Source organism: Populus euphratica, unplaced genomic scaffold, assembly GCF_000495115.2.
Source record: "Populus euphratica unplaced genomic scaffold, PopEup_1.0 scaffold9.1, whole genome shotgun sequence".
Lineage (NCBI taxonomy): Eukaryota > Viridiplantae > Streptophyta > Magnoliopsida > Malpighiales > Salicaceae > Populus > Populus euphratica.
The window spans coordinates 2,206,202-2,234,133 of record NW_011499857.1 but is presented as its reverse complement, the minus strand read 5'-3'; the positions used below and the strand labels follow the sequence as shown (position 1 = coordinate 2,234,133).

The 27,932-nt window shown below is 33.1% G+C and overlaps 2 protein-coding genes and 1 long non-coding RNA gene across 9 annotated transcripts; 1 reads left to right on the top strand and 2 right to left on the bottom strand.

The window, feature by feature from the left end:
- Positions 1–141: 141 nt before the first annotated feature.
- LOC105123760 (protein VAC14 homolog) lies at positions 142–11,014 on the bottom strand. 4 transcript variants are annotated; one of them, XM_011023473.1, is made up of 20 exons: positions 10,506–11,012; positions 10,307–10,420; positions 10,086–10,151; positions 8,595–8,684; positions 8,381–8,500; positions 8,239–8,267; positions 7,976–8,118; positions 7,789–7,883; positions 7,480–7,566; positions 7,181–7,288; positions 7,012–7,103; positions 6,746–6,827; positions 5,886–5,951; positions 4,798–4,913; positions 4,536–4,656; positions 4,127–4,288; positions 3,795–3,923; positions 3,404–3,472; positions 2,175–2,477; positions 142–563 (listed from the first exon to the last, which is right to left on the bottom strand). In XM_011023473.1, the coding sequence occupies exons 1-20, from the start codon at positions 10,587–10,589 to the stop codon at positions 459–461; spliced, it is 2,181 nt and encodes a 726-aa protein (XP_011021775.1). In that variant the 5' UTR covers positions 10,590–11,012; the 3' UTR covers positions 142–458. The 4 variants fall into 4 exon arrangements, with proteins under 4 accessions (XP_011021775.1, XP_011021778.1, XP_011021777.1 ...); XM_011023476.1 differs by lacking the exon at positions 142–563 and adding an exon at positions 1,762–2,080 and having other exon boundaries at positions 10,506–11,014; XM_011023475.1 differs by lacking the exon at positions 142–563 and adding an exon at positions 1,762–2,071 and having other exon boundaries at positions 10,506–11,014.
- A 6,396-nt stretch (positions 11,015–17,410) lies between these two features.
- LOC105123759 (uncharacterized) lies at positions 17,411–22,283 on the bottom strand. Of its 2 annotated transcripts, XR_841937.1 has the most exons (5): positions 22,018–22,283; positions 20,172–20,376; positions 19,620–19,957; positions 18,133–18,468; positions 17,411–17,895 (listed from the first exon to the last, which is right to left on the bottom strand). It is a non-coding gene; the product is annotated as an uncharacterized LOC105123759 (long non-coding RNA). The 2 variants fall into 2 exon arrangements; XR_841936.1 differs by lacking the exon at positions 22,018–22,283 and having other exon boundaries at positions 20,172–20,592.
- A 722-nt stretch (positions 22,284–23,005) lies between these two features.
- LOC105123757 (probable UDP-3-O-[3-hydroxymyristoyl] N-acetylglucosamine deacetylase 2) lies at positions 23,006–27,267 on the top strand. 3 transcript variants are annotated; one of them, XM_011023470.1, is made up of 7 exons: positions 23,006–23,215; positions 23,299–23,613; positions 23,695–23,901; positions 24,290–24,388; positions 25,301–25,365; positions 25,744–25,888; positions 26,862–27,267. In XM_011023470.1, the coding sequence occupies exons 1-7, from the start codon at positions 23,156–23,158 to the stop codon at positions 26,919–26,921; spliced, it is 951 nt and encodes a 316-aa protein (XP_011021772.1). In that variant the 5' UTR covers positions 23,006–23,155; the 3' UTR covers positions 26,922–27,267. The 3 variants fall into 3 exon arrangements, with proteins under 3 accessions (XP_011021772.1, XP_011021773.1, XP_011021771.1); XM_011023471.1 differs by having other exon boundaries at positions 26,125–26,954; XM_011023469.1 differs by having other exon boundaries at positions 25,992–26,954.
- The last annotated feature ends 665 nt before the right edge of the window (positions 27,268–27,932 follow it).

Genomic DNA, 27,932 nt, shown 5'->3' with positions numbered 1-27,932 from the left:
AGATGCAAGCATTTAAATAAACTACAGTTGGATGAAATGTTTATTTATTTTAATAACACCACAACGGAACAAAGAATGTAGAGTAGTCAATTGAATAAATAATAGCATAAGCATACATTTGGCAAAGATTGATGTGATGTATACATGAATTAGCCGATTCTTTATTATTTTATGAGTGGCCATAGTAACTATTATGTGGACTCAACAAAAACAAACTGCATTCTCTAAAATATTTTGCATTGGGCCGTGGTTTTCAATATAAAAAAAATAACAGAACCACATGGATATACACTGTTTCCAAAGAAAAAAGAATAGCTCAGAATAACCCCAGCTTATCTCAAATCAAAACCATCTTTTTCTTTTTTCTTAACCATCCCAGCATCCATAAAAAACAGACAAACTACGATATACAATTTTACAAATTTATACCCGAACCTCCTCTCCAGTGCATAATATGATCAAAGTTGTAATTGCCCCGGGCCTTTCCTAGATGATCTTGAAAGAGGCGGCCCACTGCTATCCAAAGGAGGTTGGTGCTGGGATTCCTCTAATCCTTGTACATCCTGCAAGAATAATAGCACACGGTAATTCCGAGCACAACAGCGGCAAGCGTGGAACTGTTGCAAGTAAAGAGAAGACTACATAATAAAACATGTTTAAATGAACACTAATTCATTGCCCATGCTTTCATTTAATGCCCAAATTTTTTATTTAGGGCACAAATAATTTATGTCCAGATCATTGGAAACTCGGTAAACAACTCAAACTTGAAAAATCTCAATCCAATTAGCTTGGATTTAAAATTATATCATTACTCACCATGACCTTGTCAACTAAATTGGTCAAAGGAAAAAAAATCAAAGAAAAAAACAGACTAAATTCACCCTAATCACCCTATCAAATCCACAACCTGATAGACTCTGTTAAGTTCAGTTAATTTTTTTATTTTATTATATAATAAAAAAATATAAAAATCAATTCATAAACAATTCAAACATTAAAAAAAAATGAAGGAAAAAAATACCAAAAGACTTTCTTTAAAAAAAGCCCGAAAAAATCAAAAAGCCTCTAAAAAAAATCTTGAACTTGATACAAAAATACTCATGTCATCGTGCTTGGACCTTTATTTTTTATTTGCTTTTGATAAGGAGACGATGAGTTCATTTTTTGGAAAAAACAAAAAACAAATAACAGATCATTTATTGCATAAAAGCAAATATTGCATTTACAGTCTGGAACAACCTAAACATTACACACTTGCATTAACCATGGAACTGTGACATGAAATTGTTAACCAAATGATTAACAGAATATATCAAGATGGTTCACTGTTCATATAGCCCATTAGACCAACCCCACCCGTTAAACCAACCCCAAAGTTGTATTTATAATAAAATCACTAATACACAAATTTATTCACTCCACAACTTTACAAAGTGACCGAATTAACCTTTTACATTTCTTAAACTAGAAACTTTTGTAACATTAAATGTACATAATAATTTAACTAAACATAAGACAATTAAATTAAAAAATCATTTGCAAAATTTGATATTGTTTATCATTTCCTTGGATTTTAATTTCAAAATGGATGGTTAAATTATCATTTATTATTGTTTATGTTTTCTTATAAATTATTATTTATATTTTCATGGATATATTTTTATAACTTTTATTTTGTATTATTGATATATTCTGTAAAATAGAATTTTTAATTTTTATTGGGAATATTATTTACATTAAACAATTATGCTCAATTTATGATGTGTAAAATATATTGAAATTCGATTGTAAATTTTTAAATAAGGAAAACTCTAAAACAAGGTTAATTTTGTCACTATGATTCTATAGAGCAGGAATAACAATGGACGGAGTGAGAAATGGAAATAATGCCACACATTTCTCCCCCCTAACAAGAACTACCTACTCCAACTTTACAGTGCCACTTGAGCTGAACCTCCTACTAAAAAAGGAACTTCATGATTCGCCCACAAATTACTCTACTAGAAAATTACCGATGAAAGTTCCCTAAATGTGCTCAAGTCTCGTCTAGCCGTTCTTGCTCCTCACTCTAATTCCCCTAAAAAATATACTCCTATCATAAAACATTATGCCAAAAGCAGTATTGATTAAACTTCATAACAACAATAATGAGATAAAGATGTTCAACAAACCTTTGATGATGATGTGGAGATTTTGCGAGACTTGGCCTGTGCTTTTGCATGCACCCGATGTTGTTTTTGCTTTTGCTCAAACTGATGCAGCCTTGTAGTGAAATTAATTCCATTATGCGAATTACAAGTCCCTACATCCTGGTTTACATCACCATCCTCGGAAATTTGCGATCCACTTGGAATGTGATGTAGGATCTGAGAGTATGTGTTCCCTGAAGATGTTCGCTCAACTTGATCACCACTAAAGGAATATGAAGGTACAGTTTTTAAACGAGTTCGCAGTATCTTAAAAGCTGCACTTTGCTGCATTCACAGAGCCAATGAAAAAGAAATATTAGAAACTATAGATAAACGGCAGTAACCAATAACCATAGATGCACTAGTTGCATCCCACAAAGTCAGGAAGCACTTATGTCCCAATCAATTTTTAAATGAGCTCTTTATTTCTTTAGCAGTATCTAGATCGGGCTTGTATTTTTAATGCTTGGGGAACCAGCACCATCACCACTGAAAGTTGGTAAAGCATTTAATCTTTTATTGTTTTGTCAGCACCACTCCTTGATTTGTAGCATTAATTACAAGATTGATCCTGTCCTTCACGTTTAAAGACAGAAGGAAAAATATCACGTTTAAAGACAGAAGGAAAAATAAACATGTATCCTATATACCACCTTCCACCATTCATTAAAGGCAACCAAGCCCCCTACACATGTCCTTCAAAGAACAACCAAACCTGGAGCATGCAGAAAATATTAGTTGTCCACATCCTTAGTGCCGCATTCCCCTTAGCATAATTATGAGACCAGACCGAGGGTTCGACCCAGCTCATAGCCCTGGTCATGGGAGGGAACCCAAACTTACTTTGTTTTGAAAAAAAAAAAAAAAACTGAAGGTGGGGTTTCCACCCTGGCCTGACCAGGCACTGGGTCAGCAGTCACCTGGTTGACCCGGCCAAGCCAGGTCTCAGAAATGTTCCCCTTAGCATTCATGTCTTAGAAAGTTTGAAGGCACCATAATCATAATTAATCTTAAGCCAATCTGTGTGTCAGAAAAATGAAAATATCACCAGTTTTCAGAATGAGAAAAAGGATTCATCAAAAAGTAGACGAGTAACATTTTTCATAATCATACACATGCATTCATGCATGCAAACCAATAGAAATACAGGCGTGTGAACTGCAGCCTTTGCACATAGCAATTGTAAAAATTCAGTGGTTCATCAGGTGTACCTGGGGGAGCAGCATCAGAAGACCATTTAAAGCTTTTAACAACCATGTATATCTTCCAGGTTCAAGAAGCTGCAAGAACCACAAAACAGCAGAAACACTCAGCATTACAAGAAACGCTAGGCAAATGATCTTGCATCATGCAAGGGACATGCATCACTTGCCAGATCAAATTACATAAAAACAAGACAACAATCAGAAGACTTGATCAGTGAAAAAATTCATATGTAGACAAAGATACCAATGGACTAACCAAATAATAACAATCTACAAGTGACCAAAAGAAATCAAAGGACATGTAATCATGTCAAAACCTTCTATTGGCGGCTAGTAAAGTAATAAAATACAGGCAAAATAGAAAGTTGAAGGCTAGCTATGAGTTTAACTAGTGCACCTGCAATCTAAGGTAAGCAAAGATGGGAGTTTCCAGCAAACGAATCAATTTATCCAGCTGTACCAAGAACCTGACATTAATATCTTCCTCTACCAGCGACTGAATCACAGTACTGGCATGCTGGTAAGTCTGTGGAGAAAAGACAAAAGATGATCACAACTGCAGTAAAATCCTAAAAATTGAATAGGATGAATGCATAAAAACATGCAGCTGGTAAGTCTGAAGAAAAGACAAGATGGTCACAACTGCAGTAAAATCCTAAAAATTGAAAAGGATGAATGCATGAAAATATGTAGCTTGAAAATTCACAGAAAGGAACAGTCGATACTTACCTGTGCTAATAAACAAAGGCTTATAATTGCCTCGGGCGAATGGCACCACGAAGCATACAAAGAAACAAATAAATCTTTCCCAGCAGAATTCACCAGAGATTGTTTTAAAAGATCTCGAAGTTCAGCTAATTCAGAGGATGTGAGTAAAATCAAATTCAAAGCCTGGGAAACAAACAGGAAAAAATGTAAATAAGTGAAATGAACAACAGATGTGAAAAGGTATCAATTTTTTTTTATTTTGCCTTTGTTACCCTTTTCCCAATTATGCATTTGAGTGCAATTTTAGGCAGGAGAGTTCATGAAGATACTTCATTTTGTTTAATATTTTAAAAAAAAAAACCCTCAAAAACTATTGTTTCATTTGGGCCCTCAAGCATCACAGTTTTATGTTCCAGAATAATGAGCAAACCTGAACCATTATAGATGCAAAATCCAGGTCAGCTTCTCCCTCTAATATTGTAGAAAGTTCACGATAGACCCTTTCAGCATCTAAAAGAACACAGAGTTGCCGGATTATCAAAGCACCGCGCCTAACAAAACAAAATAATGATTTGCATAAGAAATAAGACACATGATTAAAGCTACACATAAACTGCCACTGGCGAACCAACTAAACTACAATAACTTCTAAAAAAAATAACATAAGCAGGAAGAAGAGAGCAAAAACTCACTTCTCCAGAAGAGAGTGATCAATGTGGAAATTATACACCAAGAAAACAAGAAGTTCGTGAAAGTGTTGCGGATCTTTCGCTATGCATGCATGAACCTCAAGAACAAGGAGTACCACCTGAAGACATAATCAGAATTGCAACAAATTAAATATATGAAAACCCAGCACAGGATAATTTTTTGATCTGTATATATATGCCACAATAACTTAATAGGAAGACCATAACAAGAGGGGGAGTGGGGTTAAAAGCAAATGAGAAGTACAGAGAATGGAAAGAAGACAGAAAAGAGATTCTAACGACAGGAAGATAAATTTCAACCATGGAGTATATACTCTTCTAAGGAACTGGACCAACTTCAAAGACAGGCCTGATGTGGTGTATAATCCATAGTGATAAAAATAAACATCTAGTGGTTTAGTGGAAATTCACTTTTAGCATCCTAGGATTCATTTTTGATACCATGCTCCCTTGTGACTTGGAAATAGTGTAAAACACAATTAAGGAAATGGGGCTCAGAAAAAGATCTCCAAGTATTAGGTCTTCAAGATTTTCTGCAGGGTAATTTGTTTTCCCAGTTAAAGTACTATCGTTTTGCCTTTTGCACCCTTTCCATAAGCAGGTAAATTTCTGAACAAAATAGCAAAGCAAGTAGTAGGTGATAGTCATGGACAATAGTAAAGTGAAATGAACTTGAATAAAAAAGGACACAAATGGAACCAATTCAGTCCAACTGATTCAGCAAAGTAAAAGAAAATAGTATTAGGCTTCCAATTGACCATGTAATAACTAGGCTTATAGTAGTTCTGAATTAAACAAATTGAGAAACATTTTAATCTGCATGCAATCAAATTGAAAGCAAAATGGAAATTAAACACAAGCATATGGAAGCCAATCTCATGGGCACAACCTTTAATGATGTAAAGAAGGAACCATCATTTCAGATGTATAGATATGTGCAGTGTGATCTATTAATTCCAGCATTAAAAATACTGAATGGAAGAATTACAATTATAAAATCAATCAAGTAACAAAAAAACAAGAAGAAACTTTTAGGAGAAGAAAATGTGCAATCAAATGTAAATGATTACCTCATCAGATGGATCTGACAGTGCTTTGAGAAGGGTATCGAATATTTTATTTAAAAAAGACAGGACCTGTTTCAAATCAACAAAATTTAAAACAACTTTAGTCATATCCAATCTAAAAAAAATAAAAAGAAAATGAAAGCCCAAAGAAGTGTCTATTAATCCATTGGAAGGACAGAGCTAGATACAGTTTCCCTCCTTCCATGCCACGTAATCATACCCACACTTCTGGTCTGTGTTAAGAATACAAATGCCTGCACCGCTAACTCTATCTTTAAGGCAACCTCCAGAGAGCTTGAACTGCATTCTAGACCTTTGACCGCATGCCAGTAAGTCTTACTGATTATTTCATATACAGTGACCACTGCATTGGTCAAAGGTCTAGAATACAAATGCCTGCACCGCTAACTCTATCTCTAAGGCAACCTCCCGACAGCCTGAACTGCATTCTAGACCTTTGACCACATGCCAGTAAGTCTTACTGATATTTCATATACAGTGACCACTGCATTATCAAATTACGCTAGCTGCCTCCATTACTGATTGTTACCACCGCAGGTGCTGGTCTACACACCTAATGTTTCTTTTTCCATCTCACATCACATTGAAAATTCACGATGCATTATATTCACATCCTTGCCAGGGCAGAGCCCATCGTAAATACTACGTTAAATATAGTATTTGTAGGGAAATGTACTCTTGGAAATATACCACTGACTCAATCCCCATGGAAAAAGAATGCCAGAAGTTGCCCACAAATGGGTTGGCACCCTTGGAGACAAGAAACCAAATTTACAATTGCAGCTCAGGGCATAAACAAATTAACCAGACATGTATACAGCTTGTCAATTATGCCTGATTACCTCAGAGCGATGTCTGTTCAAAAGTGTCGATATCCAGTGCAATGCTTCAATTCGAGTAGCCTCCCACTCAGTCGATAATTGCCTGAACAGCCAAAAGAATCAACAGTCACCACAAATCATTTTAAATGATCTTCACATCAGAGATAACACCATCACTGAGTTGTGGGCGTTGTCGGCACTTTAATTGCAGCTCTTCATAAGATGCACTACTAAACAGCAAATTGCTAGCATTTTAAAAATAAAATTGGCAAGTTACAAAGCCATACCCCTTTGCAATGAAGAGAATTGCTCTAACATCAAATCCTGCAGTAGGATCAGCCTTGATTGCACGAAGCTCTTCATTGGTTTCACGAGCAACCTTAAAACCAAAAGATGTCTCAGCATAGTATGCATAGCACAGGTTTTTCTCCTTTCAGAGAGTTTAAACCAGCTTACCACTCTAATTTTCTCTTCTTTGTCAGATATGCAAGGCAAAATGGCTCCCAAAATATCAGCATAATAGGGAACAAGCTGGTCACCACCAAGTTTCACAAACTCATTTATCTGCACAGTTAATGCAGGAAAACTATTATATAACTCCAATGTGGCAATAATTTGTCCACAACTACGAGATCACTCCAAAGAATATATTGTAACCGATACAAAATTATAAGATACACTTGTAAGAATAAATACATGTATATACACACATCCACAAATATAACCATGAAAATTGAAAATGTGAATCTGCTTACCCATGTGATAGCTGTTAAGCGAGTAAACTCATCTGGAGAAGCTGCCCTCTGAACCAGTATTTCAGCCATGCGACCATAATCTACAGACTTCAACAGTAGCACTGTTCGAGTCAGAAAATTACAAATGAACAAGAGATTTTGTTTTTATATCATAATACTTGACGTCAACTATATTATATCAAATACAGAAAATAAAGAAATCCAAAAAAAATGCATTTATATTTATTGCTAGAATGATGCTTTTCTAAGGCATGTGACCTGGAATTAGAAACTACAATAAATGAGAACAAAATGTAGCAGAAATCTTACTGGGGAGTTCTTAATCTCTTGAAGGAACTCTGAAAGGGCAGAATCAGCTTGCTGTCGTATTTCATGGCTAGAATCGCTCAACATATTGAACAAACCTGAGATTTATCAAAAGTTGGTGATTTATGAACTAAGAAGCGACATACAAGGGTAAATCAAAGAAGCATGTCCCATTTTAACTATCAATTACCATCAAGAAAATCAGGAAGAAAACCCAGCATATCTATATCTGGAACACTGTCCAAAACAGTGATCCATCCCACCAAAAACTGTCGGACGAAGGGATTTAGGACATTCATACGATCTCTCAGCAACGGTATAAATTCTTCAATGCTAAAAAGTAGAAATAAATAAATAAATAAATAAACCATAAAACATAGGACTTTTTCATTATCAGAGCAGTTTATGAAGACTTCAGCTGATCCCTGAAGCACATATTCAAATGTAACATACCTGAATTGATCACTTTCAGTAACAATGTCCTGTTTCATTATAGTAAAAGATGAGAATTGAAATTTTAAGAGGGTCCAACTTTACACAACACATCACTTATTAAAAATCAATGAATACTTAGAGGCAAGGAGCAATTATTTACCTTTACAAGCCGATCCAAAAGATGAGCAGCGCTTTGTACATTGGGATCTGAATCTGCCGAAAGTTTACATAAGGCATCAAAAATTTCATTAAAGAAAACAATAAAATCTCCTCTAACCACCTGCATGTCAGTAGAAAACAGTATGTTAAACCCCAAACAAAACCACAAAATGGCATGAAATATAAATTGGGCAATCTGCAATTTCCATTCTCACCTTGGCAATGTTATATAGAGCTTCACAAGCATAATAACGAACTCTGCTATCTTGGTCACCAAAAGCATTAAGTACGGGTTTCACAATTTTCTGGCAAGGCACATCCAAAACAATAATAAATATTATACAAATGAAAAAAGGGAGCAAAAAAGACTGTGTTGAAAAAATAAAATGTCTCATGATGCTTTTAAGCTGAATAAAATCATAGCAAATTATAGCAGGCTGGTATGCCCTCCATCACTCTACTCTAATTCACATAAATTTGGTTCTTAAACAATGCAGCATAATGATAGACTTGTTTTTCTCATTCTGGAAATGACTTAAGCACTATTCTGTCTCATAACAATTGCCTCAATAGAAAAACGACATGAAAAAGTAGAAAGCTCTTCCCAGCCATGAATCCTCCTGAATACAACAAGTTCTGTAAGTGAATTGGACCACCATCATGTTGACACAAAATCACAAACGTTTTGCTCCACATATTGCAAACCACTAGACAGCATGCAAAAGGATGGTGTTACATTTTTATTTTAGTGATCCTTCTACACAAGCAATCAAAAAAATTCTAGATTGAAGTATTTGCTAGGGGATACCACACTTTCATACCAGACCATGTTTAATTTGCAGCCTTTGCAAATCCAGTGTCATTTCTCAAAGTATCTGCAATGGAACTGCACTAGTGAATGTCCTCTTAGCCACAGCAACTTAATAAAATATTAATGTTCTTTACTGGGAATGGGAATAGTATAAAAAGGTGGAGCTTGTTTGCCTTGCTTCTTGCATACTAGTCATTGAAGTGGGCCGGTACTCTCTGTTTTATGAGAATAAACTTCTTAGTGTTATTTTAAGAACTCTTACATGGTTCCACTATTCAAACATTTATGGTTTAAAGCTTGTCATGGCATCGTAATTTCTTTATATTAATGCAGTCTATTTATTAGGAAATATCTATCTTCCTCCTTTTCCCACTGGAAATTTTTCCCTCTTCTATTCTTTTGTGAAATTAAACATGCTAAACCCAGAATTTTTGGTCCAAAATGAATTTTGTAATCACAAATAAATTTCAACCAAATTACTTCTGATCAATACACTCTTTATTTTAAGATTCCAGAATAAAGTAAAAATATAATACAGAATCTATACGAACAAAAAATAAATGATAAAACATGATGAAATGATAAATTCATACAACAGTGAAACGTCATTCGACACTGTACATCATACTTCCATCAATTATGTTCAATTAATCAAATATTTAACCCTCACTAAATGGCACGTAATCCCAATGGGAGTGACGAAACTCAGTTTAACGTGCATGAACCTAGATTCGACCCATGATTTGTGACAAAAATTGAAATGTTTCTACACAATTATTCTGCAAAAATTTAAGAACCTTGCTGCCTAGCTGTTAACAAAAATGAACACCGAAACTAGAGCCCAGCCCCAGAAAAGGTTCAAACAAGTAACGTAGAGGAGTTTCAGACCACTGACCTCGAGATGTTGAGCTGCTTCTGTAGTCAACCCCACTGTTGCGGCTGCTAGTCCTATCAATCCTCCCTGCCAGAAAATAAATAAATAATAGATAAAATGCCAAAATAATGATGCAATTATTACCAGAAATAAAAATCAAATAATGATTCAATTAAATCAAAATACTGAATTTCAAAAATAATTCACGTTTCTTTTTCTTTTTTTTAGAAAAACAGACAAACCTTGCGGTGGTGGGCTTGGGGAGAGCCGGTGAATTCCGTGGTCAACAAATTGATGACCGCCGATATCTTCTCGTGATCCCCGGCGGCTGCCAGCGACTTCACTATCCCCTCAATCTACATGCATAGAATATTATAAACCCTAGAAAGACAAAATCTTATTCGACAAACACATATTGGAAAGAGAGACCGAGAGAGAGACCTCGAGAGCCGCGTTTTTTCGCTTCTCATAGAGCTTGTCGGAGAGATTACGTAATACGGCGGCAGGAATCACGGCATCGGCCATCTCCTCACGAAACACCAGAAACCAAAAACTAAAAAGGAGAAGTGGGAGATTTCAATTCCCTGAAAAAGGAAATCAAAATCAAAAAGAAAAAGAAATCCGTTTCCTCATCTTTTCCTGTTCAAATCTAAACATTAATTTCTTTTTATTAGATCAAAAGAAGGGAAAATTCAGATCTGAGAGCAAAATAGAAGAGAAACTTGATTTTCCTTTCCTTTCCTTTATCGCGGACTTGTTTTTGCTTTCTACTTTATCAGTAGAAGTAATATATTTTCGTTTTCCTCTTTTTTTCTGGCTTACTACTAAATTAATAATTTGCTTTTTAATTTTATTTTTTTAAGAAAGAAGAGAGTTCCCCCCCCCCCCCCCCTGAGTGCTTGATCAGCAGAGCGAGCAGTTCCAAGGAGATAGGGGGGTTTATTTCGAAATGACCACCTGCCCTCTTTCTTATTCGGATAATTATATGATTTGTTAATGTTATTGATAATAACTTCCCTTTTTTTACGAACTTCAATTATTTTCTACAAACAAGTTCTAAAACCCAAGCCTCGAAATATAATTACCCTTCATTCTATGCCATTTAAAAGCGAATCTAGTGTTCCGGGACAACGTTTCCATAAATATAATTTTTTTTATGTGTTAAGTAAAAATACATTAAAAAAATTATTTTAAAAAAAAAATTATCATATTTTAAAACACCCTCTTAGCCACCCACCACCTGCTTTTTAAGTATCAAACTGAATACAGATAAAAATAATGAATATAGTGGAAAACAAATCATATATGTTGATTTGCTGATTAAAAGGGTGGTAAAAATTGTTTTTTGAAGTGTTTTTTAATTAAAATATATTAAAATATTTTTTTTTATTATTTTAAAATTTTTATTTTTAATATCAAGAAATAAAAATAATTTAGAAATATTAAAAAATAATTTAAAATAAAAAACACTTAAAAAGCATTGTTCAACTATAATGACAAACACCCTATTAAATTGCAAACAAGAGGCTTTTTACAAGGGGTAGCAGTTAAACTAAGAGCTCATTTAATATAATGGAATAGCTATTTTTTAAATGTTTTTTTGTTTAAAAATACATTAAAATAATATTTTTTTTAGTTTTTAAAATTTACTTTTATATTAATATATCAAAATAATCTAAAAATAAAAAAAAAATCTCAAAATACAAAAAAAATATATACTCTAAACTGATAATTCGATGACCTTGTTAATTAAATTGAAGAAAATGATTATTTAGATAACCATACCGTCAATTAAAAGGGCGAGGAAATAATGGTGCTTGTAATGTACCAGCCTCACCAAAGATTCATGCATGTGTGGCATCGCATGTGCTCCTATTTAAAATGTTTTTTAAATACTTTTTTGTCTTGCTAAACATTAAATTGTTAATTTTTTAAGTATTTTTTTATAGATTTAATATATGACTATTAAAAAAATTCAATATATTTTTAATTAAAAAATATTTTACACCACAATATCAAAAAAAAAAACAAATACATGAGATACTAGGATGACATATAAATAAAATATTTTTTTTTTTAATTCATTCAATTCCATTCCATGGGAAAGCTGAGAGCCTCTTCAAATTATTGGCGTGAGTTTTAGTACTGCTTTGTTATTTGACTGACAAGGTAGAGTGGTTGCCCGGAGACCTTAAAAGTTGAAGGATAGGTGGAATAGTGTTTCTCAGATAAGAAAAAAGCAAACGAAATTGAAAGTATGTTTAGTAGCATAAAACAGTTTTTCTTTTTCTTTTCTAGTTTTCTTTTATTTTTCACTTTTTATTTTATAATAAAAAATTAGAAATTCATTTTGTTGAAAATAAAGATTAGTTTTTAAAGAAAAAAATATATTAAGATTACAACTATTTTTTATAAAAACCAACCCTGATTTATCTTAATATGTTGTGATTAAATTATAAAACATTAATTTACTTCATCTAGATTAAAAATTATTTTATTAACTAAAATAATTATATTAGATTTTCATAATAAAATCTAAGTTTATGACATTAATTAAATACAAAAAAAATAAAAATTATTAAATTTACGACTCTAACTATATATATACACATGATAGTTTTAATACCTTACATTGCTAGATATATACATGTATATAAGAAAAAAAACTGTACTGTTCACGCTTTGTATTGTAAAGGTGTGAACAATCTATAAACTCAGTATAAATTTGAACAGGAAGTTTTCTTTTTTTCTTTTTGTAACTCTGTTTTTTTTTTTTTTTAATAAAACGTCAGTTTATTTCTGAATAGCTCATGCTATTTTTGCTTACAAGGCGCTAGTTTCGGTCCATCATTTGTTTCATCGCATCATAACCTCCACCTTGACCATTTAGTTGGTGACCAATCAGTAAAAATTTAGGGCTAAAGGGTTTGCTTTCTCTGTACTCTCAGGTTCGAGTTATTGGTTACTCATATGATGGCCACTAGAGGCTTATATGGTCGTTAACTTCAGGGCCCGTGGAATTAGTCGTGGTGCGCGCAAGCTAGCCCGGACACCCACGTTAATCTAAAAAAAAATAACCTCCACCTTAAAAAATAAAAATTAACAAAGCAAATTGTTAATTTTTTTATAAATAAAATGTACAATTTAACTTGTTAAATTTTAAATTTATTTTTTTAAAATTATTAATTTAAATTTTATTAAATTTAAAATCATTAAAAATTTACATAATAATTAATTTTAAACTCAATAAAATTAATTAAAGTATATATAAATTCTCTTCAAACAAGATATTAATTTAAAAAACAATAGCAAAGCAGTTTGCGACAACACGTGTATCGATCACAGTATACATAAAAGAGATAAAGAACGTAGAAAGAAAGAGAAAAACCCATTGCTCGTCCATGCTTGATTATATTCCGGACTTCAAAACTAAAATGTGGAAGCCTTTGTCACTAATCATGTGCTTATAATTTCTTTCTGTTTATATTTTCATGGAAAAAATCAAATTGAATGTCAGTCACTGACCTGATTTATGGCGTGCTGTTGTAATTATTTTTAAAAATATTTTTTATTTAAAAATATATTTTTTTATATTTAAAAAATTATTTTTAACATCTACATATTAAAATATCTAAAAATATTAATAAATTAAATTTAAAGTAAAAAAATTGAATTCTTAATTTTTTTTTGAAAAGCAAAATCAAATATGTCTACGAGCGACTGTGCATCTACTATTAATAAGTTGATGAATAAACTTAAACATTACTTATCTTTCTTAATTTATTTCCTCAATTAAAAAATTTAAAATTCTTAAAAAGTTTTTTTAAACGTAAAAATAACATGTCTCTTAGCAACTGTGCATCTGCTATTAATAAGTTGATGAATAAACTTAAAAATTACTTATTTTTTTAATTTATTTCCTCAGTTACCAAAACAAAAGTAAAAAATAAATCATATTATTTTTTATTTGTCTTGCCCTTTCCTAGTTGAAAAACCTTGTTTTGCTGGTAATACCTGGGTAAAATTCGCATCATTAGAATCTTAGGATAATTAACTTAGGAACACGGTTCAAAGAGGGGCCAAACCCATTTGTTATTGGGGGTAGTTATTGGTTTTAAAGTATTTTTTTAATATCTAGAAATAATATTTTTAGATTTTTAATTTTTTTCTAATATTAATATATTATAATAATTTTAAAATATAAAAAATATTTGAAAACATAAAAAAAAAACCCGATATTCTTGCAAGAGAGGCCCAAAACATGTATAGCTAGGTTTTTTTTTTTTTTGATTAACGTGGGTGTCCGGGTCAGCTTGCGCGCACCACGACTAATCCCACGGACCCTGAAGTTAACGACCATGTAAGCTTCCAGTGGCCATTATATGAGCAATCAAGAATTCGAATCTAAAACCACAAAAAAAACAAACCCCTTGATCCCAAGCTCTTATCACTTGACCACCACCTAAATGGTTATATCTAGGTTTTCATCGTGTTTATACTGGTGTAAACGATTGGACGGTGCCAATGGACCAAGCTAGTCAAGGAGTCATGATGACGGGGCACGTGACCATTGAATAAGCGGAAATTTAGACAGGCTTTATGATGATTTTACGGTCTTCTTCTCTCTAAGGTCAAGCTTTTCCTTCACTTTTCATGAGGTTGCTTAGGCCACCCGGCCTCGTGGAAATTTCCTATACATTCATTCATTCACTCGCTTTTGTTTCACGAACAGTGCATGAAAAGAATTAGGTGAACTGCAGGTGTGCTTCTCGAAGTAGTTTTTTTTTTTTATTATTATTAATAACAAGGATATCATCAAACCAATTTTAAAACAATCTCTTTCTAATATGGTCTTAGGTACATTATCTACGCTCGAAATTCATGTGTTAATGAAACAATATTTTTCTCGCAGTCTTTCCTGGTATTTAAACTACTGATGATCACATGAGAGGTAAATCCAGTTATTAACCAAATTAAGCCTTCAATAATATTAAAGCAGCCGTTCAGAACTAGTTTTTTCTTCAGCTGGTGAAAATGGATAGTGTTTTACTTATTTTATTTATAATATTTTTTATTTTTTAAAAAAATAAAGCACTTGGCCTAGGAGGAATGAATGAATGAGTCAAACAATACTCCATGTACTCGTTAATTTTTTTATGAATCTCTGGTGGTTAAAAAGTCAAGATCTAAGTTCTAAACTTCAAAAATTTAATTTTTAACTTGTTGTGAACACTTGAAAAAAAAATTACGAGGCTTCGTTGAACTCATCTTCACCTGAAACATATCATTTAATTGTTTTAAAACCCAAAATTAAAGTAAATAAAAAAACTTTTCTAGAAACTGATCTATAAAAAATCTCAACTACATCTACGAAACTCCTTTTTACAAAAATAAACTTATTAACATAAAGACTGTCTTCTTCGTAGTTAAAATAAGCTCAATTGTTTTTTTTTTATTTTCTATTATTTTTTAATGATTTTCTCATTCACCTCTCAGTACTTGAGGATTAAAACATTAAAAAAAATAGTATTGAAATGTAAAATTTTAAAACTTCAAGGACCAAGCAATGCATGAATTAAAACTTTAGGTATCAAGATTAAATTTTCTATGCACTTTTACAACGAGCCCTTTTTTTGTGCTTGTCCTTTCATTTTTATTTTTATTTTTATTTTTAACTATAAACTCAAACTTAACTTCGTAGATTGTATACTTTGATACACACAAACATGCAAGTACAAGCAAGTCCTCAAGTATATCGCTCATGTTCAAACAAATAATTGAGGCAGAAATTTCATGTAATTTCGGTCGTATAAGGGAGGCCGAAATTTCATGCAAATTTTTGCTATAGCTCGTGCTAAAACAAGACTTGCAAGTATTTTGGGAGCATGGTGTAAACCGGTTTTTTTATTTTTTTTTAAAAAATTATTTATTTATTTATATTTAATATTTTTTAGTGTTTTTAGATTATTTTAATGATTTAATATTAAAAATAATTTTTAAAAAAATAAAAATATATTATTTTAATATATTTTTAAATAAATAATACTTTAAAAAATAATCAAAATAATACTCACAAACACCTTTATCCAGGAACACCTTTATCCAGGAACATCCGCAGTCACACTTTTTAACATTCTTTATTGTTGTTGTGTAACCTTCTTGATTTATTTTTTAGATCTTAATGTCATATTTAACTAAAATTTTGCTATGAAAATTTATGATATTTTGATTTTAGATAAAATTATGATCAAGATAAGAATAATTAATTTATCTATAAAGAAAAAAATATAAAAATATTAATAAGCATTAACTCTAATGTTTAATGTTAAATCAATTACCTATTTTATCTTGCAAAAAAAATATTAAGTTGATATATTTATAATTATTATTAATCAACGGTTATAAGAGTCAAATAATAGTTGTAATGAGTAGTCAACCAATCTCTCGTGTTTTTTAAATTAAAAAAATATTTATAAATTTTTTAGTGTGAAAAATATACATAGCTTTATTAATAAACTTCATCTTAAAAAATATTTTTTTTAAAAAATATTTGTGATCATTACAAGATTAACATACCCAATCTTTTTATGCTAAGAATTAGAAAAAGAACTATATATCTTTTAGTTTCGCCCCTGGAAATATATTCTTTTAGTATTTTTGAACAGTATCACCCTGAATAGTGTCATCCACAGTAACAATGTCCAAAGCGACCGTAATATTGAGCAAACATCATATTCGTTTTGTTTTGTTTGTAATTATTGTCTGTTTATTGCTGCTGACGTTGAAAGAGTACATAACACCAATCCTTGTAAATTATTTTTTATAAACCTCCTGCTCCCAAAATGTACATGTACAGGCAGGGGCGGAGCTAGATTCATTCTATAGGGAGGCCAAAACTAATATAATAATATATATATTATTAAAAAGTTTATTTATTTAAATTAAAAATATTAAATAATAAAATATTTTAAAATGTTTTGCAGGGACCCGGGCCTACTTGCCACCCCCTGGTTCCGCCCCTGTGTACAGGTGTACTAACACCCATCCTCGTAAATTCTTTTTCGTTAACCGCCTTCGTTTAGAAAGTACATGCAACTCTTTCCCACGGACCCTTTTCTATGGTTTTATTGACAGATATTATCCATCAATTTTGCGTGCAAGGCAAAGTCCCAACAAACCATCTATATCTAAACTAGTGTATTCATAAAAAGTAAATTTATTATATATTATAGTTTCTCTAAGATTCAGACCAGAATGGTAACGTGAGAATCATACCCACTCACCAAGACTCCAAGAATGCAAGCCTCTCTTGCAAGGAACGTGAATGATTTTTCCCGATATTGTGGTTGAAGAATTTAACTCAAGGAAAATAAAATAATGGTAAAGATAAGATATAGTGCAGGAGAAGTCGGGCAATTTTATTTCTGCCGACGAAGAAAAGAAATTTCATTTACAGAAATACCATAAACATCAAAAACGAAATATCTTCTCCATGTACGCTCTAGCTTGCAGGCTGCAAAACCGCTCGCAAGCGGCAACACTGTTCTTGGCTTGCTGCCCCCACAACACAAGACAAGCACATGCACCGTCACAGAAGGCAGTGTCCACCGCATTACCAAGTGCTTTGCTTTTGCTAACCAACGCAACTTACCTATTCTCAGTAGGGTAAACTTGACCACCCCATCCAATTACAATGCCTGCCACTGAATCCACCCCCACAGGACCCTCTGATTTGCTTGTCAAGGCAGGGTTTAGGCTACTTCTAGCAGAAGTTTTTCATAGCCATCAAGAATTCTGATAAATCATCATCTGCTCATTCTTCTGGCTTCTCCTGGCAAGGATTATAAATATAAATGAGTATCAATCCCCATGGCACAGCAGATTAGTTCCCTGCTTTAACATAAGGGTGGATAGAAAGGACTGAGAACAAGAGCCGCATATTTTCCAACGTCCAAGGTCTCCAAAGAGGTTGGCACTCCTCTGATTTTATAATGCAGGCACTGATTCTTTCAAGTGAGCATGTACAGATGTGGTTTTATGGTGAAGAGATAAAAGCATGAGAAATTACCAAGTCATCTTTGAAGAACTTGTTAATATGATTCTTGGCATCATCAGCCTTCAAATTTGATATCTGCTTCGCTATGAACTGCGACTCAATGTTACATTGAAACGATAAAGATGTCAAACCATAACGTTAACTGGTGTCTTTGAACTACTTCACCTATTAATTTTTTATTTGCAAACCAAAAATAAACCTCTTCATACAACTACTATGGAACACTAAAGAATCAAAATCTGTCAAGAAAAGGGGCTTATCAGGGACTCTTCAAGTCCTCGAAATCCTTGGTAAACAGCTTCAGTCCTGCTCCGGGGAAGGGGCAGCCTCCTCACCTCTGTCATGTACCTGTTCATCCCCAGTGCCACAAAAGCAGAATGCTCAGAATAAAAGGACAACCCCATGTGTGAGACTAAAATATTGTTCCGACACTAGACTGTAATGGATGACTTAGCCGTCTTCCACTCTAGATAAGCACAATAAACTATTGTAACAATGATTTTGCTTATTAAAAAGAAAAGGAGATAAAAGATAACAAGGAAACATTGTAAGATGGATCACGAGAATAAGGGTTCATAATATGATATGATGTTCAACAATGTCATAAAAGTTAATTATCTAGTGGTGGTCAAGTGGTAAATACTTGAGATCAAGGAGTTTGCTCCTTCTATGATCTCGGGTTCGAGTCCTTGATTACTAATATGATGATCACTAGAGACTTATATGATAAATAACTTCAGGATCTATGGGATTAGTCATGATACGCGCAAACTGGTCCGGATACCCACGTTAATAAAGAAAAAACAAAAAGAATGTCATAAAAGTTCCCCCTAGCACGAGCAGCTTATGTTATCTCTTCTATTCCTAAAGTTCCCCGTAGCACGAGCAGCTTATGTTATCTCTTCTATTCCTTACATGCTTAGAATTTTATTTTTTTTCCCGCAGGACTTTAAAATGAGCCACTGAAAGATCAAGCAGGGTGGATAGAGACTTCAAGGTGCTACGAAACTCTTAGGCATGCACTCAGGTTTGTTGATTAAATAACATATCTTATATCAGTGGATCAGACCAGGATGTCTGATGAACTTTAGTAACCACGAAAAATAACAATGCTAAGAGATAGTGGGAAGCCACTCCGCTAATTGTTTTGAGTCTCAAAGTCCAAGGCAAAACAAGAACAGCAAACTTATAACATTTATTTAATCAACGCTTTAACGCCATTGCCAGTCACTACAAAGCAGTTAGACATAAAAGCCAGAAAATTCACGAAAGCACAGCTTTGATCCTGAAAAATCTCTTATTCTCGTAACCCTTTCTAAAGTCATAAATTTTCAGGCAATTCTAACTCAGGAATGAAATGAAGCTATTATTTTCCTCTTTGAATCAGGAAGTATCAAATGGTCTTGATCCTTTTCTTTCAGGCCGAGAAACAGGTATTGTCTAATATGTCTAACATCAAAGCAGCTAGAGGCAGCAAGTGGTTGAGAGGACAAGCTGACCTGTTTGCTGCACTCGTGATCTTATCACGAATCCCTTGGTTAATAATGACAACAATTTGTTCCAGTGTGAATGATCCAACTAATTTTAATGAAGCTCCAGCAGCACTTGTACCCATCCTCTGGCAAATACAATCATCGCCCATTCACGGAGTACCACAAGCACAGATCGCAGAGGGCGTAGCCTAAGGTTGGGAGATGGGAAGATAGCTCCATTCGATAATAACTGATCACAAGTGCTTGATACAGGTTCAATTGCACCCTAGCAAGCAGCAAGCAGCAAGCAGAGCTCTTGCTACGTCTTCATCTCCTACAGTTTCAATCCCTGATTCCAGTCTCTCCTGCAAAATGAAAACAAATTGTCAATAAAACAAGCCCAAAGACACACGAACGTGAAGGAAATGCCTTTTTTTGTGATGCAACAAATAAAAAAGAAAAGCAACAAGCACTATATATTAATGCAGGAAATGTGCTGTTTACACAATAACCACAAACTTCTTAGTGTAAATTAAATAAATGGCAAAACAAGTAAATATTAATGAAATGTAAGTGCACCAGTGCAGCCTTCTCAAGGTGAAGGCATAGGGTGCATAAAGGTAGACGAGCTCCCTCTCCAGGATACATGCAGGAACCAACCCTCTTCAGTACTGAACAAGCGTCCGCAACACCACCCCTTGAAAGAGCTTGATCGATTAGTCTAGCCCAGGTTTCTCTTACAATGCTACTATCAGCATCACCAGAATATAGCAAAGTAAAGCATCTCCGGACATATCGAAAAGAAGAAAAGGATATCAAGGACTTGCTTATATAACAAATTTTGAAAATTGGAAGCATGCAATACTGATACCTGCTGATGATGCTTCAAAATCTAGCATATTAAAGGAACAATTTATTTGGTGCTTGGATAATGGTTATTTAAATGTTCATATCATTATGTTTTTCTTTTTAGCCTAGGATGTAAAAAAATAGTAGTAGAAGTTTTCAAAAATAGGCATTATCCATGAAATTTAAAGATTTTTGATAATAAAATAAGTAATTTTATACAGAAAAAGCAATATTTAAAAGAAAAAACTTTAAATTCCAAAGAACAAAAACCTTTATTTTTATTTTTGTGTAATTAATGCCTTAAGATACATAAACTTTTAAAGTATAAAAAATTATGAATTTTTTATCTGAATAACTTAAAAGTATTTATAATCTCTAAACCTTGTCGTCATCTTTATAAAATAGAAGGATAAAAAAATTATTTGTTTTTATAATATTAATAAAAGATAAATATTTTTTATAAATTATTAATAAAATAAAAATATAATAAACTTATTGAAAACCTTTTACATGTTTATAAATATAAAAAAATAATTACTGGTTAAATAAATAAGTCATGTTAATAGTTTTGAGATAACACTTTGAACCTTTATGTAAATCTCAAATATCAATCGGTTTGACTTGTTGTCAAGATCAAGTAAGATGGGTTTATGAAATATTAATTATTATTATTTTAATTTTTATTTAGATTTGATCTTTATTATTTATTTTATTTGAGATAATTTATGAATTTTTTTTCAATTTCATTATTATTCAAATTTTTAATTTGTAAGATTTGTTCCTCATTATTTTAATAAACTTGAGAAAAATAAAATATTAATAAATTATTTTCCAATTTATTTTCCATAACATAATCAAACACTGAAAAATATTATTTTCTAGTTTATTTTTTATAATACTACCAAACATAAAAAAATAATTTATTTTTTAGAAATTCATTTTCCCTATAATTTTCTTTGTAAAAATTTATTTCTTTCTAAAATTCATAAAAAGAAAACAGTTTTTTTACAGATACAGACGAACCTTAAATTCACCATAATTTGAGCTAAATTGTCTGTATTACATCTAGCAACTTGAGAGAACTACAACTACAATGATTTGGACTCAACTCACAGCTACCTATTGCCAGCCTATAATTAAGTTACCAACCTATCACGGATTTGAACTCTTTAAAAGCAAACATATCGAATTAAAAATGCAGACCGTCACCTGCAAACATAGCGTGCTTGTTTTATCTCTGAGAAATGTAATGCCATGAATTTGTAGGAGTGTCATTAAGCTCACATTTGGCCAATCCCTATAACATCCAAGAAGGAACTATTCTAGTGGAGACATGGAGTCATATCAATACATAGAACAGAAAGAAATTCTACTGTCATACATCTACAATATCGATCCATATTCATCTCAAAGGTTCTAATTATCTTCTGAACACACGCTATCAAGTTCAAGCAACTAAATTCAGTAACTGAAAAAACCAAAGATGAAAGATAATAAAACCTCATGAAATAGCCAGAGACTGTATATAACAATTCAATTGGTTTGTCGTGAGAGGATTAGGAGGAAAGAGATGTACCTCCCAAATTTCAAAAGGAACTGCATATTCGTTATATAGCTCTTTAAATAAAAGGATTACTCTTTGGCGTTTTCTCTTGCAATTTTGACACTCTGCATCAACATTGCTGTCAAGAACTCATCCATTTTCAGCCTCGGACATGTCAGATGAAGATCGTGACCTGGACGCTATAGCCTCCAATTCATCTTTTATTTTTATTTGAGACCGAGGAACCACAAGCTTCCCCTCAAGCAAATCTATCAATCCACTGCACGAAGTAAATTATGGGTGTTAACAGAAAATCAGCCCATGTATAGTATTTACACTGTTTATATTTTAAAATATTTTTTACTTAAAATATATTAAAATAATATTATTTTTAAAAAAATTATTTTTAATAATTATATATTAAAATAATCTAAAAATAAAAAAATATAATTTTAAATAAAAATTTTTATATTTTTAAAAATATACAATGAACCACAGAAACAAACACAACCCTAATCTATTCACCCTTCAAAATCAAATATAAAATATGAATACCATATATTAAATAGCAGATCAATTTTTAATATAAATAATTTTTTTATTAAATAAAATTAAATATTCAAAATTTAATAAATAATTTATAAATATCAGTATTTTTAATTCAATAAATAATAAATAAAATATTAATATTAATAAATCCAACTTATAAATATTCATTATCATTTCCAATCCTAATTATCACATCATTCAACACAAGAAGTTTGAGCGGAACAAGGGAAATTTTTTAATTTTGCGAAATGAAATAAATGGGCAGTTTGTTTCCTTTCATTAACTGCTAAAATCTTTATTGAAATTAATGAACTGCAAAAAAAAAGAAAAAGATGAAGCTTTTGGTCAATTACAAACCCTCAGAAATACCATATAATATCCTAACCAATTTACATGTAAATATTATTAAGGAAATTAAATAGATAAAACTTAAAAAGTAAGACACTTAAGTAGAAAATTAATAAAATACTCAACAAGTCAATATGCAATTATTTTTCTTGCTGTCAAACAAATTAAACTCATTTCAAAATTTGTCCCTCCAGGATCAGAAATTCCAAGCCCTAAAAAGTCTTAAAACACTTTCAAACTCTCCGCTCTCTCCCTGGAAAACACAACGGCGTCGATGGCTATCTCCGGTGCCCTCAACGCTCTAAAGTCATCCAAACTCATCTCCTGGAAACCAGTAGCACTCTCTCTTTCTTTTTCAACTTCCTAGAAATCATTTATTCAGTAAACTAATAGTAAAAAAATTTGAAATAAAATCAGTGTGGCAGGGTTCAACAAACACTAAAGAGACGCGTGGAGGCAAGTGGGACGACACTCCACTCGGGAAAATCTTCAACAGTAAGGCTATTGCCAGAGCTAGCAGGCAAAGGGCGCTACTTCTATTTCAACTCCAAATCAATTCCAGCATCCATCGATTACGCACAAGAATCGCCTCTTTGCACAACTCTCTCCAACGACGGTGTTAAAATTCGAACCGTCGAGCATTTGCTTTCCGCTCTCGAGGCTATGAGTGTCGATAATTGCCGTATTGAAATTACCAATCTTGACTCTGATGATTCCGACTTGGATTCCGAGGTAGGTCAGACTCAGTCTGTCATGGTAAGTTACCAGCATTTCTTTCCGTTTGTGGTGTTTTTGAGAATGTGTGATTTATAGGTTCCTGTATTGGATGGTTCGGCGAGGGACTGGGTGGAGAGAATAGAAAAGGATGGTTTAGTGGCAGCCAAAGATGAGTGTGGGAATGACTGTGAGAAACTGGCTCCCTATTTGAACGAGCCCATCCATGTATCGAAGAATGATTCGTTTGTGGCAGCGTTTCCATCACCGAAAGTTCGAGTTAGTTATGGGATTGATTTTCCTCAGGTAATCTAAGTGCAGCGCACTCTGCTGATGGATGTTTTTGCTTTTGCTTTTTGTGTTGGAAAATGCTTTTATCCATGAGTTACTACTGTGCTTTTACTGTCATTACTTTGAGATGTTAAGTAAAGTAAGTAACATTATTGAGAAGTATTACAGTGATTCCTAACTGAATCTTCATGTATAAACTACGTGTTTTCTTTAATGATTTGATTTTACTCTTTAACTTGCCATGTAGGCATTCCACCAGTAATTGATCATTTGGGGGTAATAAAGGAGCTTTTTAATCTTATAATGGATGAGCAGTCACTGTTCTCGGGTATAGAATTATAGATTCGTAGTATTAATTATCTCTGGGAAATGCTCAAATTCCTTTCCCCCCTTCCTTTTGTAGGTTGCCATTGGCTCCCAGTGGTTTTCCTTAGCTCCTCTGGAGGATTCTCTTTATGCCAAAGAAATAGCTCCATCAAGGACTTTTTGCATATATGAGGAGGTTTGTCCTAACCTCTCTTTCATTACCAATGTTGTTCTTACTCTTTACTCATTGTGATGGCTTGATTTTAGCAGTTTTAATAAAGAAAAAGTATGCTGAAAAAAAAAGATGCCGCTATTAGTTTTTCCTTATCTCCTACATGTGTGGGGTTTGTGTATTTTTTATCATGAAGACGACCACATCCATGACCGTTTGATCTCTTGATGTGATAAATAGACCTCCTTGCCTTTCTTTTCTCTCCCTATATACATATATGCGGGGAATGGATTCTTTCTTTCCAAGCTCTCATCTCAATTATTAGTCATCATTAGTCACCCTATCCACTATTCAGAAAATGTGACTGCCTCTATTCTTGAACACGTTGTAAGTTGACTTCTTTGAAGCTATCAGATGTTCTGCCTAGGTAATCAGATTTCAGTTATTGAATGTTGGGAATATCTTCTCGATCCTTTTAGCAATTTGTTGTTCCAAGTTTTTCTGTGAAAAGAACTGCAGTTCTATTTTTGCATTTTATCGGTGATATAATTGTATGGCTAGTTGTAATACTAGTGCATGGAAAATTTTACACCTATGAAACAAATTGCTGTTATGTTTCTGAAATAAAAGTAACAGAGACCGTACCACTATAAAATCACACTACATAGCTGGCACACAATTTTAATCAAGCTTCAAGCAGTGCATAATACAAGTGTATATCAAAGAGAAAGGGGAAAATGTTTGGATTAACATGCTGCTGGTTCTTATAATTAGATGGAAGCTGATGGTTTTTCTGTGATGGTTTAAGCATCGCTCCATCAAATAAAACAATGTCAAGTATGTCTTTGCTTTAGCAGGTCATCGTATGCCCATGGCTACAAATACTAACTTGAGTATTTTTCTAATGCTAGAATTCATGTTCGAAAATCCTTGCAGGTAGAGCATATGCGCAAGGCAGGACTTATTAAAGGGGGCTCACTAGACAATGCCATTGTTTGTAGGTCAGCTGTTTCATTCTTATTTGGAGATGAAAGTATGTAAATGCTAGGTTCATTGGGCTACTGCAGCTCATTTTGACCAACTGCACAAAAGGAGACTGGTGATGGTGCAAAATTGCTATAATGTTAGTTCTTACTTCTCAAAATAAGCAGGAAAATGTTATTTTTCTTAATACTTTTACACAATTGCTACTTGTCTAAAACCTAAGTTTTTTGGCTGCTGATGGATTAAATTAAACTTGAACATTTGCTTTTGCTGACAGATGGCTGGAATGATATGAATCTTTTGTTTTCAGTTTGGTCTTGTACACGAGACATGTGCAGAAAGTGGAATGCAACAACGAGTTGGTTCTTGTTATAACCCTTGATTTTTATCTGCAGTGCCAGCAAAGGTTGGTTGAATCCACCACTGCGTTTCTCTGATGAACCATGTCGTCACAAGATCTTGGATCTTGTTGGTGACCTTTCCCTGTTTGCACGGTTTGGTAATCAAGGACTCCCAGTGGCACACATAGTTGTTTACAAGGCATGTATTATTTATTTATTTATTTGCATTTTTTTGCTAATATGGTCCGGTAGTTATTAACAGATAATTTTTGTTTTGATTTTTTTTTCTTTTTGAAAGACAGGTAATTTATGATTTGTGGGCATGGACACAAATGTTGCATCTTTGTTTGATGCACAAATTTACATGTATATCCTTCTTTGTGCATGGATGTATGTATTTATATGCATATATCTACACTAGACTTAAACTTGTAGAGCTAACTTAGATCGGCAGCCTGACAAATCCTTCCTGTTCTTCAAGTAACTTGTGCAATTGGTTCTCACTTATTTTATCCAGGAGCATGTCATGGTAATATGGCTCCTGTTTTCCCCTTTTGTTGTTGAAATATATACCTGCAATACTTTAATTTAAGTCTACATTTCATTTTCAAAAGACCTTTCACTTTTAATAAATAAATTCTTTTACCAGCACCGCTATTAGTTTTTCTAATTTTATTGCTAATTATTGTCTTCTAAACTACATAGAAAGTTTGCATTGTGGGAACTCTTGATCAAATATAAAGTTCATGCTTGATTATGTTTAAGGATGAGACTTTCATCCTTGGCATAAAGAAATTCATGCTTCTGATGCTTCTTTAGTTTATTGAAGCCATGATTGTGCTAGTAGCTCTTGTACTTTGCTCCCCTAGTTGAACGTGAACAACCAACTAGGGGAGCGATGCCATTTTTGCATCCATCATAAATTTGTCAGGGAGATTTTTGTTGCCTGGTGAATTTTATATGTGATTTTACGACTTCTGATTTAAATGCTAGCAGTTTAACAGTTCTTTACGAGTTTATGTTGTGGCTGCATCATGTGAAAGCTCATAGGAAAAGATAATCAGCATTGTTTGTATTTATTTTCACCTTAGTTGTATTATTCACTCTAAATGTAATCTAACAACGGGAGAGATTTTTATCTAGTTTCTGTCTGAAATATGCAATTGATGCAGGGCGGCCATACACTTCATACCAATTTTGTACGCCATCTCAACGATTTATTTAAGAGCTGACTTTTCCGCGGGTGGAAAGCCAGGACATCAATTATGAAGATTCTAACAAATTACGCAGTAACAATCCATTTGATCGAATAGAGATGTAGACGATCCGGTCGGCAGGAAATGAGGAAATCAAATGGCAGTATCCGAGTCTGTTTAATTTTTGATTTTCTTTAAAAAATACCTTGCCGGTTTTGTTAAATTTCATGATGTAAATTAGTCCGTGTGTGTATTTTGTGTCAGCGTCCGTGAATAAGTCCGCGTGTTATTCTCCTTTCCTTGCCTTGCCTTGTATCTGGGCTCATTCAAGCACAAGATTGAACTTCTCCTCCCCTTCATGCTTTAATCACTGGACTTGGACGAGAAGTGGAGAGGCCTAGCCAATTATCCTGTACCCAAAATGTCCAGTTTTGCTCTCGCCACCAAAGAAGCAACTTGTTTTAAACCGGGGAAACGGTGGAGTTCAGTGTGTAGTAGAGTTGGATGTGAGATTTTCTCCTCCATTTCCAGTAGAACCCTTCGTTTCAAGACAATAATATTGAGGAACTGGAACAGCAACTTGGATTAGCAGATTACAGACGCGAACGCAGAGCAACAGAGGTTGATGAAAATTGAAGCACCGAGGAAGTAGGGAGGGAGAACAGAGCTACTTGCTTGAAATCTTTCATTTGCTGTACACTAATCATTCTTGTAAGAGGTGATAATGCATTGAGCAGTCTTGATGTTTTATAAAAGAAAAGGGAAGAAAATCACAAACTAAAATAAGAAAAAAGGATTTGAAGAGTGGGTGCACTTTGAAGCATAGCTGTTGCATTCACGAAAATGGCCACGACTGCGATCGTAAATAATATCACGGGTATTAGATAATGGTTAGCAGTAAACGGCCGTAACACCCTTGCAACAGCTGTAACACCCAAAAAAGGAGACGGACTAGCTCGATTACATTGAACTAATTTCTAAATAGTATTTCACTAAATTTTAAATTTTTATATTTTTAAATCATGATATATCAATGTTAAAAATATT

Excerpts from the sequence above, each read along its gene's own strand:
- LOC105123760 (XM_011023473.1), bottom strand. The coding sequence starts at position 10,589 with ATGGCCGATGCCGTGATTCCTGCCGCCGTATTACGTAATCTCTCCGAC. Across the intron at positions 8,268-8,380 it reads TTTTGGATCGGCTTGTAAAG|GACATTGTTACTGAAAGTGA; the intron begins GTAAATAATTGC and ends ATAATGAAACAG. Across the intron at positions 7,567-7,788 it reads AAGAGATTAAGAACTCCCCA|TCTGTAGATTATGGTCGCAT; the intron begins GTAAGATTTCTG and ends CTACTGTTGAAG.
- LOC105123757 (XM_011023469.1), top strand. The coding sequence starts at position 23,156 with ATGGCTATCTCCGGTGCCCTCAACGCTCTAAAGTCATCCAAACTCATC. Across the intron at positions 23,614-23,694 it reads ATTCCGACTTGGATTCCGAG|GTTCCTGTATTGGATGGTTC; the intron begins GTAGGTCAGACT and ends TGTGATTTATAG. Across the intron at positions 24,389-25,300 it reads CTTTTTGCATATATGAGGAG|GTAGAGCATATGCGCAAGGC; the intron begins GTTTGTCCTAAC and ends AAATCCTTGCAG.